This window comes from Blennius ocellaris (genome assembly GCF_963422515.1).
Source record: "Blennius ocellaris genome assembly, chromosome: 17".
Lineage (NCBI taxonomy): Eukaryota > Metazoa > Chordata > Actinopteri > Blenniiformes > Blenniidae > Blennius > Blennius ocellaris.
In genome coordinates, this window is record NC_137666.1 from 191,213 (window position 1) to 205,872 (window position 14,660).

General features: G+C 53.9%; 3 protein-coding genes across 3 annotated transcripts; 1 reads left to right on the top strand and 2 right to left on the bottom strand.

The window, feature by feature from the left end:
- Nucleotides 1-380: 380 nt before the first annotated feature.
- On the bottom strand, nt 381-4,201 carry LOC308142208 (uncharacterized protein; the record flags this gene model as incomplete). Its single annotated transcript, XM_080512556.1, has 5 exons — nt 381-758; nt 851-1,069; nt 1,153-1,344; nt 2,106-2,684; nt 4,183-4,201. The coding sequence occupies 5 exons, from the start codon at nt 4,199-4,201 to the stop codon at nt 493-495; spliced, it is 1,275 nt and encodes a 424-aa protein (XP_080368682.1). The 3' UTR covers nt 381-492.
- Nucleotides 4,202-4,737: 536 nt separating this feature from the next.
- Nucleotides 4,738-7,021, top strand: cinp (cyclin dependent kinase 2 interacting protein). The gene is made up of 5 exons (XM_080512487.1): nt 4,738-4,833; nt 5,172-5,343; nt 5,429-5,549; nt 5,635-5,779; nt 6,804-7,021. The coding sequence occupies exons 1-5, from the start codon at nt 4,827-4,829 to the stop codon at nt 7,004-7,006; spliced, it is 648 nt and encodes a 215-aa protein (XP_080368613.1). The 5' UTR covers nt 4,738-4,826; the 3' UTR covers nt 7,007-7,021.
- Nucleotides 7,022-7,081: 60 nt separating this feature from the next.
- znf839 (zinc finger protein 839) lies at nt 7,082-13,889 on the bottom strand. The gene is made up of 10 exons (XM_080512486.1): nt 12,695-13,889; nt 10,948-12,045; nt 9,912-10,055; nt 9,707-9,817; nt 9,493-9,585; nt 8,639-8,794; nt 8,424-8,528; nt 8,261-8,348; nt 8,066-8,174; nt 7,082-7,988 (listed from the first exon to the last, which is right to left on the bottom strand). Exons 1-10 carry the CDS (start codon nt 13,541-13,543, stop codon nt 7,592-7,594), a joined length of 3,150 nt encoding a protein of 1,049 aa, XP_080368612.1. The 5' UTR covers nt 13,544-13,889; the 3' UTR covers nt 7,082-7,591.
- Nucleotides 13,890-14,660: the final 771 nt, after the last annotated feature.

A 14,660-nucleotide genomic window follows, 5' to 3' on the forward strand; every position in this document is an offset into this window, starting at 1 on the left:
CATGTTAACAAAAAATTAAGCCTTTTTGGGTTGTTTTTTTTATTTGAGGCTCTCCTTTAGTGTTTTCATCTATTTTAAATGTTATACCTTTATTGCGACTGTTGGAAATTAGGCATTTAAAAAAGCCTGTTTTTCCGTTTTTGTACCATTTTCAGGTGTTTTAGATTTTTAATTGAACTGTTAAATTAGATTTATGCAACTTAATTGGTCTGTCCCAGTGGAATACATGATCTGTGCTCAGGTCGCCCTCTGGTGGCCACACTGGGGAACTGCAGCTAATTAAACTCCAGATTTACTCATCCCTCAATCATGGGGGGGCAGGAGGAGGGGGGGTGGTGTTTGCTCCACACTGCCACCATGTGGACAAATGAACCAGTTGCTCAGAGAATAAAACTATATTTTATTAGTGTTTTTGTCATAATCCTGAAGCGTGGGGAAGATAAATAGAATCTTTTATTGTGAAGGTGCAGCAGCTCCACTCGGTGACGTCACTCACGCATGTTCCCTCAGGCCGCGCCCCGATTGGTCAGAGGCACTGGCAGGCCATGGCGTCCGTCGCCGGCCCGGTGACGACCCCCACCCGGTGGTCGGTGCGTCTCTGCAGCTCGGCGACGAGCCGCAGCAGGTGGGGGCCGGGGCGGTCCGCCACGCCGTCGCCGGGGTCACCGGGTCTGTAGTACGAGTCCAGGATCTCCAGCGTGTGCAGCCGCCGCAGGTGCTGCAGGTGCAGGAAGTCCTCGTCCGACACGTGGCGGTGTCTGAGAACGACAAGATGGCCGCCGGTGACGCCGCTCAGACCGACGGCTCTCTGGCGGGACGGGGGGGGGGGAGGAGGGGCGGGGCGGCTCACCTGATCCGCAGCGTCCGCAGGTGAGGGAAGAGCTGTGGGAGGAGCCGAGGAGCCGGACCACGTTGGAGGCGGAGCTCCAGGGCTCCAGGTGCAGGTGCTGGAGGCGGGGCAGTCGGGCCGCCGCCGCGCGGAGGTCGGCGGGTTCCAGGTCCACGCAGAGGCTCAGGCTGAGGAGCGACGGCGGCAGGAAGTCCGCGTACGCCGACAGAGGGTGGCCCCCTGGTGGACAGCGAGGTCAAGGCGGCGGTAACGGGAGGGTGGGGGAGGGGCGGAGGAGGAGGAGGTGGGGGAGGGGCGCCTACCGTGCACGCTCAGGCTGCAGAGCTGCGGCAGCGCCGTGAGCCACGTCTGCAGGTGGCAGGTGGGGCCGGGGACGGAGTACAGGTGGACGACGGTCAGGCTGCGGAGGCCGGACAGCGGCTGCAGGACGGCCGGCGTCACCACGGCGTCGTAGTTCAGCAGCTGCAGCTCGGTGAGCGGCAGGGCGCCACCTGCTGGAGGGGTGGGGGGACGCAGCGCGGCGGTTTAACGTTTACGTAACGGGTCGAGTGGCGAGGAATCGTTCTATTTATTTATTTCTTTTTTAAGTTTAACCAGCGATGGCAGAAGCGGTGTGCTCGTCCTCCAGGCCACCGGGGGGCGCTGTCTGTTTTGGTAATGAAGCCACACGCAGACAAACTAAACATAAACATGTCAAATATGTCTATTTGTAACAAGAATAATTATTAATTCTGTCCAAAACAACGTGTTCATTTAATTCATTGACTTAAAAATAGAATTTTACACCTTATTTATTTATCTATTTATGTATTTTAGCTAAATGGAGAGAAAGTTTCACTCTAAAAAGACATTATGAAAAGTTTTAATTTTAGTCTGTGTGACGGGTCGACATTAATTCAGTGGTTTTCCATGAATTAATGTTTTAAAAGCTTCAGTTTTAAGTTGAAATAAATGTGATTGTTGGGCTTTTCTATTTTCTCTATAAAAGTACGTTCGAATGACTGTAATGTATTTAAAAATGTCTTTTTTTAATTAAAAAAAAACAAGAAAAAGAAAAGAAAAAAATTTGATTAATCGCAATTAATTACAGAGCATTAAGAGATTAATTAGTTTTATATATATAAAACTACATATATATATAAAAAACTATCTATACATATAAAACTATACATGTATATAAAACTATATATATATATGCTGCGTGCTGCTGCCCGTCCAGCTGTTGCCGTGGAGACGGCGTGCCCGTTGTGTGTACCTGAGAGGTGGGCGGGGCCGAAGAAGTCGTGCGGCAGGCTCTTGTAGGTGACGGCGGTGCAGGACAGGTGCGTCAGCGCCGGCAGGCGCGGCAGGACGCCGCCGAGCGTGGCGATCCTCAGGCCGCCGTTGTGATGCAGCTGCAGGCGGGCGAGGCGCGTCAGCCGGGCGACGGCGGCCAGCAGGTGCGCCGCCGGGCACGCCAGCTCCACGCCGCAGAGGCGCAGCTCCGTCAGCCGCTCCCGCAGCGGCACCAGGAAGTCCACGCCCCGCAGGGGGGCGGGGCACGACGTCAGCGCCAGGCGGCGCAGCCCGCGGAGGGCGTCCAGCCCGGCCACGCCCCCTTCCCGCCAGCCGTCCAGCCGCAGCGCCTCCAGGTCGGGGCAGGCGGGCGGCGAGGCGCCGCACGTCCCCCCCCGAGCCGCCGCGCAGCAGCACGCTGCCCACGTGCCTCTGGGCCAGGCTGCGCCAGAAGGGGCGGTCGTAGCGCGGCAGCTGGCGCAGCGCCACGCTGAAGCCCCGCCAGAGGGGGCGGGACTTGTCCAGCAGGTGGCGGAAGTGCGCGCAGGTGGCGCGCACGCTCATCTTGTCCCTCCAGGACAGGAAGCCGAACACCTGCAGCCACAGCTCGGCGGGGAGGTGCAGCGCCGTCGCCATGGCGACCGGGGCGGCGGGTAGCTAGCCGTTAGCCGTCAGCGGAACCCCGCGGTTACTGTCGAGTTAGCCGTCGGGCAGTAAGTTACTTATGCAATAGTTACTATCTGTCGTTTACAGGTTAGTCAATAATAAGTTAGGTAGTGATACGTTAGTTATCAACTAACTAGCTGCCAGTGATACTTTAGTTGATAAGTTACATATCTGCCATTTATAAGTTAAATAGGTGATGGTTTGGCTATCTCTGCGGTAGGTTAGTTATTTAGCAGTGACCAGTTAGTTTAGAAATTAGTTATCTGTGTGGTAGGTTATGTAATTAGACATTAGTGATCAGATAACTAACTAATAACCTGCCATTCACAGGCTAGTCAATAATAAGTTAGTTATTGATAAGTTAGTTCATGATAAGTTAGTAACATCTATGTAGTGCGTTAGTTAATGATAGCTTTAGTTACCGATAGGACAGTTAATGATAAGTTAGTTATTGTTAAGTTAGTTCATGATAAGTTAGTTATTGATAAGTTAGTTGATGATAAGTTGGTTATTGACAGGCTAGTAACCTCTCTGGTGGTGGTGTAGTTTAGTTAATGATAAGTTAGTTATTGATAAGTTAGTTCATGATAAGTTAGTAACCTCTCTGTAGTGCATTAGTTAATGATAGTTTTAGTTACCAATAGGACAATTAAGGATAAGTTAGTTATTGATAAGTTAGTTATTGATAAGTTAGTTGATGATAAGTTGGTTACTGACAGGCTAGTAACCTGTCCGGTGGTGGTTTCGGTTAGTTAATGATAAGTTAGTTGATGATAAGTTAGTTAATGATAAGTTAGTAACGTCTCTGTAGTGCACTAGTTAATGATAGGACAATTAATGATAAGTTAGTTATTGATAAGTTAGTTAATGATAAGTTAGTAACGTCTCTGTAGTGCATTAGTTAATGATAGTTTTAGTTACCAATAGGACAATTAAGGATAAGTTAGTTATTGATAAGTTAGTTATTGATAAGTTACTTGATGATAAGTTGGTTACTGACAGGCTAGTAACCTGTCCGGTGGTGGTTTAGGTTAGTTAATGATAAGTTAGTGATGGGTTAGTTACTGACTGGTCGTCCGGCCGATGTGCGGGTCGTCCTCGCGGGGCAGAGAGCGTCTATCCGGGGTGGAGCTCCGACTCCCCGCTGCTCGCGGGCTGCAGGAGCGTCTCTCCGGGATCCGTCCTCAGTCCCGCGTCACGAACAGCTCGCGCTTCCCGGAAGATGACGCGTCCAGTGAAAGTGGGCGTGGCTGTAAAGAGACACAACAATAAAAACCTTTATCGTCACTGGACCTTTTGGCAACAAGGAAAATTGAGACACATGGAAACACAACATAAATACACGTTTATAAGTAGAGACGCTGACGTATATCGAGTCATCGTTGAGGTACGGCTTATTGAGGCCGCCATCTTGGATGAGGACCCACTGTTCTCCTGATAGACGTGTATATTAAAAATTAAATTAAAGTAACAACACAGAACATTAACAGAAATCTTTTTTTCCTCAATGCCTTCCTGCATGTGTGACATTTAGAGCAAAATTAGTAAAGATGTAATTAAAATACAAACTCGACCACTAAAAAGATAAAACTACCACAGCAAATGGTCAGCAATAAAGATTGTGGGAGATATCGTAACTTCATGAACTAAGAAAAAAAATAAACAAATACAAAACTAGACCGTATACAAAACTGAAAAGAACAAAATAGGGTTATGTAGATGTCACAAGGTACATTGGTGACAAACTGAGTTCCTTCAGAGAGAGAAACTCAATCAAAAGTCAACAATGTGCCACTAAAGTTTTTGTTATGTAAATTAATATAGAATATCGAGACATAAGAAACTAAATGATGGTAAAACCGTGTCCTTCCTGACGCTTCCGCCGGGGTGTGTGTCTCCCGCTGGCCGGCAGAGGGCGTCGGCGAGCCGCTTTAACCACCGCAGAAGAAGAAAACACGGAAGTAGACGCCGAAACTCGTGTGTACGCGGTGTGTGAGGAGTCGACGAGCAGCACGGGCTGACAGACAGACAGACGATGGACGGTGAGTACACCGCGAGCACGCGCATCTAGGAGTCTGTGCGTGCGCGCGCAGAACGGCGCGAGAGTTCGCGAAACGAAACAGGTGAACTGGGCGCTGATTGGCTGAGCTGTGAGTTGGTCTCGAGACCAGACGTCTTTTAAGTCCTACAACAGTGAATACACCTGCAGAGAAGTCTATATATTTATAGTTCTGTGTGTTGAGTTGTGTATTCATGACGTATTTCAGTCTGATCTAAAGATGGCGACTTCATTGATGCACACCATCTGTTGCTATGACAACAATGGCGGAGGGGGGGGGCGGTTCCAGGTAGATCGATCCGGTCTGGTTGCTGTTCTCAGGTCGGTCTGGCGACGTGGCGGTGACCCCGGCAAAGAGGAGGTCCTCGGGCGTCACGGGGACCGGCAGGAAGGTCAAAGACAACGCGGCCGACTGGTTCAACCTGACCATCCGCTGGAACAAACTGAACGACGAGGGATTCAACGCCGCCACCAACATCGTCAACCTCCGGCGGTGAGTCGACGTCCGGGACGTCGCCCGTCGCACGTCGCCCGTCACACGGACTTCTAAACTCTAAACTTCGCCCGTCTTCCGTCAGTTCCCAGAGCGAGCAGCCGCCGGCGCCCCAGTCTCCGTCGGCGGCGACGCCCCTGTCGCCTGAACAGGCCGAGTCGCTGCAGGACGAGTGTCGCCGGCTGGAGGACGTCGTCGACAAAATGGTGACGGACCGTCGTCGGTTGGCTGGTGGAAACGGACAAACGAGCGAACGGCGAACTCTAACAGTGTGTGTATTGGTCTGGTCAGGTTGCCATGGTGACGAAGATGGAGCGTCTCACGGCGTCGCAGCGGGGCGTTCGCGAGCTGGAGGAGTTTCGGTCCGGCGCCGGAGGAGGAGGAGGAGGAGGAGGAGCGCCGCCTCTGTTCCACAGCTGGACCGCCGGGCAGTTCGGTGAGGAAAACGCGTCGCTCGGCGTCTTCTCCATTCGTGTGACGTCGCCATGGCAACTACGGGTTAATTACCAATAGGTCCGGGCAGGCAGTAACCATGGGGACGGGCCCATTTACCTCCTGTAAGCTGCTGGGGGGGGGGGGGGTTGGGCAAGTTTCAACCTCTCGTAACCATGGAGACGGATCCATTCACCTCCCGTAACCATGGAGATTCGTTGTTGAGCTTTTGTAAACGTGTATCAACCGATATTGTCATAATGGACGATGACGTTTTAAATCTGATGAATGATAAAAGTAATAACTTTTCTAGAGTAATACAACTTTTAAACCAATATTGTATTTTGTTTATTTTTAAAATCCTGGAAGTATTTTCGTTTTTTGTTCAAGTACATTATTTTTTGCATTTAGCCATTCTAAATTCAAAAATTATTAGAATTTATTACTACTAGAATTACTTTGCAGTAGCCCGTTTACCTCCCGTAACCATGGAGACGGATCCATTTACCTCCCGTAACCGTGGAGATTCGTTGTTGAGCTTTTGTAAACGTGTATCAACCGATATTGTCATAATGGACGACGACTTTTTAAATCTGATGAAGTAATGATAATAAAAGTAACTTTTCTAGAGTAATACAACTTTTTAACCAATATTGTATTTAGGTTTTTTTTTAAATCCTGGAAGTATTTTTGTTTTTAGTACGTTATTTTTACATTTAGAATGGCTAGAATTACTTTGCAGTAGCCTGTTTACCTCCCGTAACCATGGAGATTCATTGTTGAGCTTTAGTAAACGTGTATCAACCGATAGTCATAATGGACGATGACGTTTTAAATCTGATGAAGTAATGATAATAAAAGTAACTTTTCTAGAGTAATACAACTTTTTAACCAATGTTGTATTTAGTTGTTTTTTTTAATCCTGGAAGTATTTTGGTTTTCAGTACGTTATTTTTACATTTAGAATGGTTAGATTTTCTCTGCAATAGCCCGTTTACCTCCCGTAACCATGACGACCGTGGTTCCAGAGGAGGCGGCGGAGGCGCTGCTGGACGGGTTCCGCCAGGAGCTGAGGCTGAAGCAGACCGTCCTGCAGGAAGTGGCCCACACGGCGACCTCTGACCTCTGCATGGTCTACCTGTCCTGCTGGCTGCACCAGCCCTACATCCCCGACCAGCACCGGCTGACCCTGGAGGCCCTGCTGCTGGAGACCGGCCACCGCCCGCTGTGATGTCATCAGGGGGGCGTCTGAACTCTGTGTGTGTGTGTGTGTGTGTGTGAGAGAGCAGGACTTTGTCTCGCCGGCTATCAGAGGAACATGAAACGTATTTATTCAGCACTCAAACCATCAACGTGACACAAAACCAAGTCTTCCACTTCCTCCAAACGGTTTTTCAGTCCAAAACATTCAGTCTGCGAAACGTCTCCAGTCCCATTTTATAAAAAGTAATAAAATAGTGCAACTTTTTTTTTTTTTTTAAACTTTGTTCTTCATATCATATCTACATATAAACATTCAACTAACCGACGAGTTTTTAGATGAACACCGAAAAGGAAAAACGGAAACGTTTTTTTGAACATAGTTTACACATTTACATCCAGAATCTTTTTTGTTTTTTTTTTAAAAAGCCTGACGAACCGGGTGTGGGGGGGGGGGGGGGGGGCGAGGACGGGGGAGCAGCCAATCGGTGAGCTCCACTGGGCCTCGGGCTGAACTGGGGGACAAGTGCTTGACCTCCACCGATCAAACGACGCCAAACAGAATCGTTTTTTGGGGCGGGGGAGGGGGCGGAGCTTGACGCCTGGCCGGTCCTGCTCACTGGGGATCCTTGGCTCCGTCCGACGCCTCGATGCCGAGCAGAGCCTGGACCGCCTCCGGGGGGACGCCCTCGGGGGCCTGGATGTGCATGCTGGTCCCGTCCGGCCCGTTGACGACGACGACCCCGTCGGCGCCGGGCGCCGTCAGCTGCACCGTCAGCCCCTCCGCCTGGACGTAGGTCTCCTCCTGGGCCTCGCCGGGCTCCGCCGCTAACGCCGGGCTCGGCTCCGCCTCCGCCTCCTTCTCGGCACTTGAGGCTTTGTCAGTCACTTGCGATGCGTCGGCATCGGCGGCGGCGTTGGCCGTCTGGTCCTGCGGAGGCTCCGCCCCCTCCGCCTCCTCCTCGGTTGGGGTCACGTCCATGGGCGTGTCCGGAGGCGGAGCTTCACCGGAGCTGGAGAAGGAGGGGAAAACGTGTGAGGACCTGGAACGTAACCCTACGGTGGGGTGGGGGGAGGGGGGAGGGGTCACCTGGAGGCGGAGCCAGTGGCGAGCGTGGACCCGGTGGGGATCACCAGGGGGGACACGGAGACCGAGCAGGACTTCACGGGGGTGTTGGGGGAGGTCACGGGGGGCGGCCCTGCGGCAGACAGAACAGATCCGGCATGCAGGCGGGGTACAGGCGGGATTCGGGGCGGCGGGGGGGGGAAGGGGAACAGGAAGTACCTGTGGGCGGAGCCTCGATGCCGTTCTGGTGCACCAGGACGCTGTTCTCCATCTTGAACCTCTTGGACGGCGGCAGCATCTTGGAGTTCTGGGCGGGAGTTTGAGTCGGGTCAGACCGGGTTCCGGAACAAACGTCCGTCCAGAACCTGGGAGGTTCTCTTACCTCCATGTATCGGGCGTTCTTATTGGTCGGGCCGGAGCCGGGCGACGCCCCGGGAACCACCTTCATCCTGTTCACCTCGTCCAGGATCCCCAGGGACCGGGCCACCTACAGCACGGGGACCGGGTTACAGACCGCCGACCCCCCCCCCCCCCCCCCCCCCCCCCCGAGGCTCTTCTGGCCAATCAGAGGCCGACGTGGTGTTCGGGGCTCCTCACCTCGATGTTCCTGACCTCCAGAGGAGACGCTCCGCTCTGCGGGCTGCTGATGTACTCCTGAGCCGCCTGGCGCACCTGAGCCTGCAGGGACTCGAACTCGCGGTACACGTCTGGGAAGCAAGTCCGAGCGGGACCGCCGCCGCCGCCTCGCTCCACCTGGGGGAGAGAGAGAGAGAGAGAGAGGGGGACAGAGACAAGACAGACAGAGAGAGAGACAAGACAGACAGACCGAGAGAGAGACAAGACAGACAGACCGAGAGACAGACAGACCCAGAGAGAGACAAGACAGAGAGAGACAAGACAGACAGAGAGACAGACAGACCGAGAGAGAGACAAGACAGAGAGAGACAAGACAGACAGACAAGACAGACAGAGAGAGAGAGACAAGACAGACAGACAGAGAGACAAGACAGAGAGAGAGAGAGACAAGACAGACAGAGAGAGAGACAAGACAGACAGAGAGAGAGACAAGACAGACAGAGAGAGAGAGACAAGACAGAGAGAGAGAGACAAGACAGAGAGAGAGAGAGACAAGACAGACAGACAGAGAGAGAGAGAGACAGAGAGAGAGAGAGACAAGACAGAGAGAGAGACAGACAGAGAGAGGGTGAGTGGAGGTCCGGTGTTCAGAGGGGGGTCAGTAGTGTCAGTAGTGCCAGTAGTGTCAGTAGGGTCAGTAGGGCCAGTAGGGCGAGTAGGGTCAGTAGTGTCAGTAGGGCCAGTAGGATGAGTAGGGTCAGTAGTGTCAGTAGGGTCAGTAGGGCCAGTAGGGCCAGTAGGGCCAGTAGGGTCAGTAGTGTCAGTAGCGTCAGTAGGGCCAGTAGGGTCAGTAGGGTCAGTAGGGTCAGTCGTACCTTCGCCAGCAGAAACTCCCACAGACTCAAGACTTTGGTGAGACGGGGAAAGACGAGTTCCATCAGCTCCTCGTCCTCGCACTCGTCCGCCAGCTGGTTGCCATGGAAACGAACAACCAAATTAGGTGATGGCATCGCGCCCCCCCCGTGTGTCCCCCCCCTCAGGCGATGGCATCGCGCCCCCCCCCCCACCTCCACCCTCCCGTCTTCTCACCTGCTGAAGCTGCTCGTGCCTCCCCTCCACCTGCTGCTCGGTGGTTACCACGGTGACGACCTTCGGAGGTCGTCCGCGGCGCCCCCGTCGGCTCACGTGTCCCACGGACACCTGGCGGAAACGGACCAATCGGAGACGTTGAGGGGAGGGGAGGGGGAGGGGGGGGGGGGGTCCAGTAATAACAGACCCAACTTGCAGAACTCACCTTCGGCGGCGGTCCCAGTGAGCGTCCACGTCCACGTCCGCGTCCTCTGCCACGCCCCCGGCCCCTCCCCCGTCCCCGGGGACGGCCGGGGCCCCGGGGATGGAGGCCCCGCAGTCCTACGGCCGCTGCTGGCCCCCCCTCCGCCTGGAGACAGGAAGTGAACCAGGCCGTCACGTCAGGACGGCTCCGGGACCGAGTCCAACACTGATTCCTGAACAAACGTCTTGAAGACGCTCGGAGACAAAACTCCACGCCGAAAAGACGCCGCCTGTTGCACCAGAAGGTTTATTGAAATTTGGCTTTATGTTGAGATTAATCCTTTTTTTTTCCCATTTTGTGAAAATAGACATTTAATCTGTGTGCATAAAACTTTAAAGTTTAAATTTAAAGGTTGTGACGGGAGCCTCAACATGAAATTAGACTTTGTGTGTTTGATCCTCCTGCTGTGATCATTTACACAATATTTGTTTTAGTAAAATTTTAATTATTTCAGTCTTCCATCGCTGCATTTCCCCCAAAGAATCAGACTTAACCAGGTGAACTGGTTCAGTTTGTTGGCAGTGTTTACAAGACGACAGGCTAACGTTGCTAACTAGCTAGCTTCCAGCCGGTTCTAGCGATTCTTAAGCCGCGTCTTGCTCAAGGAAATTAAGGCGTCTGTTAAACAAACCCCGCGACTAAAAACTACCCAGAACATGCTTTGTAAAGATATGCAGCATGTCCATGTCGGGAAACATTGAGCTGCTGCAGGAAGAGAAATGTAAAAAGGTAAACAAGGTAAACAAAGGCCCACAACACTCAGGCCTCTTCTTCTGATGTTCAAAACAATGTTAGCTTCCTTTTTCTACGTCCAGTGGATTAACGCCGGCCATCTCCGATAGCTTTAAATTGGAAACAATTAAACAGACTGGCATCGCACATCAAGTAGCGCCGAGCTAAACCAGACGTGTGATGACGCGCGTGGCGCCGTCAACGCTAACTTCCGGAACAAGGTGAATAGAAAAGGTGAACAACAGACATGACGACGGTTTCTCACTCTGCTCTTTGGCGCCACCGCCGGTTTCTTCTCCTCCTCCTCTTCCTCTTCCTCCTCCTCCTCGTCCTCCTTGTCCTCCGCCTCCTCTGATTGGCCGTCCTCCCCGGCCGGAGGCGGCGTGGCGCCGGCCGCTTGCGGCTCGCCGTGAGCGGGGTTGAGTTTGTAGTGGCGGTTCAGGCCGCCGGGGCCGATGTAGGCCTTGTCGCAGGTCTTGCAGCGGTGACACCGCGACTTGTGGCCGTAGTTGACGGCGCCGGCGCCGCACTCGCCGCCGCCCTTCCTCCCGCCCTCCGCGTCCTCCTCCTCCATGCTCATGTCGGAGTAGTCGTCGGAGTCGGACTGGCGGCCGTCGGCCAGGTCCTCCGTCTTTATGAACTTGTAGTCTTTGGCCTTGTACTTGGGGGGTCTGGAGACGCGGCCCGACCGGGTCTGGACCTTCACCGTCTTCTTGTCCCTCTTCTTCTTCGCCTTCTTCTCCTTCGCCGCGGGGGGCGGGGCCGTGGCGGCGGCGGTTGCCGTGACGACCACCGCCGGCTTGACGAGACTTCTGGCGGCGGCCGTCGTCGTGCCGTTGGCCGGGGTTTTAAAAAGCGGCACGCTAACAGTCTTGGTGATGGTGGTGGGCGGGGCCTTGACGACGGCGGCGGCTGGGGCCTTGACGACGGCGGTTGCCGGGGTCTTGACGACGGCGGCGGGGGGCGGGGCCTTGAGCGCGGCGGCGGCGGCGGTCTGGACCTTGACGGGGGTCGCCAGAGTCTTGTGGAGCAGGCCGGACACCGCCGACGCGGGCTGACCCGTCAGCTTGTGGACCAATGGGAGCAGGGAGCCCACGACGGGGGCGGGGCTCTGCAGCAGCACCTGGATGGGCGGGTCCCCGGGGTTCTGCTGCAGGAAGAACTGCTGGCCCTGCTGGCCCACCACCGGCTGGATGTGGATGATCTGGGCGCTGGTCACGCCGCCGTTGGACGACAGCTTCACCTGCGGATGGCTGACCAGCTTCTTCTGCTGGGGGGCGGGGCCGGGGGCGTGGCCGGGGGCGGGGCCGGGCTTCACCTCCGCTTTAGAAGGCACCTGGATCTGGATCCTGACGGGGTCCGACTGAAACCAGAGACCAGGAGAAGCAGGTTACAGGGGGGCGGGGTCTACTTTTCTGACGTCAAGGTGTCGACTTCAAACTGCACTGTACTCGAGTACTGCTGCAGGGAGGATTACTGCTGCAGGGAGGATTACTGCTGCAGGGAGGATTACTGCTGTGTTGTTGTGCGTCTGTCCTGATGTTGACAGGTTTCATGTAACAGTGAAATAACAGAGCGAGACACAAGCAAACAGTCTCGTGCAATACGAGTCCATCTGGTCGAATATGAGGCGATGCTGCAGGACACACCTGGACAGGTGACCAGTAGGACACACCTGGACAGGGGACACACCTGGACAGGGGACCTGCAGGACACACCTGGACAGGTGGCCAGTAGGACACACATTTTCTTTGCGCCCACAACACACTTTAAGGTGGACGTGTACCAGGCGTCCCTGTGGACGTGATCAGAGGACAGAAGACGTCGCCTCCCTGTTTGTAGCCCCAGAAACCAGTTCTGGGACCCACAGAGACCGAGGCTCGTATATAAAGATCCTGGAGACACGTTTCCATTCACGCCACGAACGCGACTAAAGGAAACCAGCAGAGCAGCGACACACAACCAGCAGGACCAGGACCAGGACTGGACCGGCCCCCCGGGATGTGACCCACCTTCTGGAGCACCTGGACCGAGCCGCCGGTCTGCAGGGCCACCTGCTGGGCCACGTTCTTCAGCTGCTGGGAGGCGTTGTTCTTCACACTCTGCGGGGCGACGTGGACCTGCTGGACCTGGACCTGCTGGGCCTGGACCGGCGGGGCGACGTGGACCTGCTGGACCTGGACCTGCTGCGGGGCCAGCTGGACCTGGACCTGCTGCTGGGGCACCTGGACCTGGACCTGCTGCACCTGGGGCACCTGGACCTGCACCTGCTGCTGCACCTGGACCTGGGCCTGCTGCTGGGACTTGGCGACCTGGTTGATGACCTGCTGGAGCTGGCCCGGGTCCAGACTGGCGCTGTGGGCCGGCTTCACCACGTGGCTCTGCTGCAGCAGCAGCTGGGCCGCCTCGGTGTCGGACACCTGGACGATCTGCTGCTTGGTGAGCTGGTCCAGCAGCGCCTGCTGCTCCTCGGCCGTGAGCCCGGCGCTGCCCAGCAGGCTGCCGTCCGGCTGCACGTAGATGATGGTGGTGTTCGCCAGGTCCGCGAACTCGCCCCCCACCAGGATGCTCTGCTCCTCCGGGCCGGTGGCGTGCAGCAGCTCCTCCGGCGGAGCTCCTTCTTCCCCGGGCTGGCCGACCGCGGACCGCGAGGTCTCCCCGCCAATTGTCGCTCCGCCACCTCCCGCCGCCTGCGCGACCTTCGCGGCGGGCCGCGTCGGCTCGGGATCCGCGGGGTCCGGGGCGAGCGGGCCGGCCGGGGTGGGGGTCTGCGCCGGCCCGGGCCGAGCCGCGGCCCCCGGCGGCTCCGCGGCGGCTGTTATTGTTCCGCTCGCGCCGCTGTCAGCCTCGCTGTCCGCCATTTTGGCTGCGAGGGTTAGCCTGTTAGCCGAGACGGGAGCCAAGGCGGTAGACCCGAAAACCCACCGACGTGCCCGCGCCGCCGAGCTTGCCCGTTCGCGAACGGCGCGTGAACCGCTGCGCGAGACGCTCCGTCGGAACCGCGGCGGCGCATTAACGGCGGCCGCGACACCGGGAACGCGCAACGTTTTAGCGGGGGCAGTTTTGAACTAGCCTAGCTTAGCCTGAGCAGCGAGCGGGAGAATTAATTTCCCGGAGTGGATCCGGACTGGATCCTGGATTGGAGCTTTACTGGAGCCCGGATGACATCATGGACTGGATCAGGAACTGGATCCTGGATTTCGTTAATCGGCGTACAAACTGAAATAATCCAACGTGGATCCAAAACTAATCGGATTAAAGCAGTTTTCATGCATTTATTTTTGCCACAATACTTTGATTGAACTTTTCGCAACAAAAATACTGATTCTTTGTTATATTTGATCCAAGAAGGTCAATAAATGTGTTTGTTATTGTCTCTCAATCATATCGAAAATGAGTTGCTGTACATTAAAAAAAAATAGGAATAAATTAACTGAATACATACGTACATTTTGTATTGCAATATAGCTACGTATGCTCACAAAACACACACATACATTCAAGAAATGTATGGACTGGATCGGAACTGGATCCTGGATTTTGTTAATCGGCATACAAACTGAAATAATCCAAAATGGATCCAAAAACTAGTCGGATTAAAGCAGTTTTCATGCATTTATTTTTTTGCCACAATACTTTGATTGAACTTTTCGCAACAGAAATACTGATTCTTTGTTATATTTGATCCAAGAAGGTTTTTTTTATAAGTCAATAAACGTGTTTGTTATTGTCTCTCAATCACATCGAAAAAATAGTTGCTGTACATAAAAAAATTCAATTAACTGAATATATACATACATTTTGTATTGCAATATATCGATGTATGCTCACAAAACACACACATGCATTCAAGAAATCTAACAAAAGTGCTCGTCCCACCTTATCGAAGCATAATCTAGCAAAATTATAGTTTCCAACATATGGTGATTTTAAGTGTTATTTGAGTTAATAGCAAAACTATAAAATAATAAATGATGT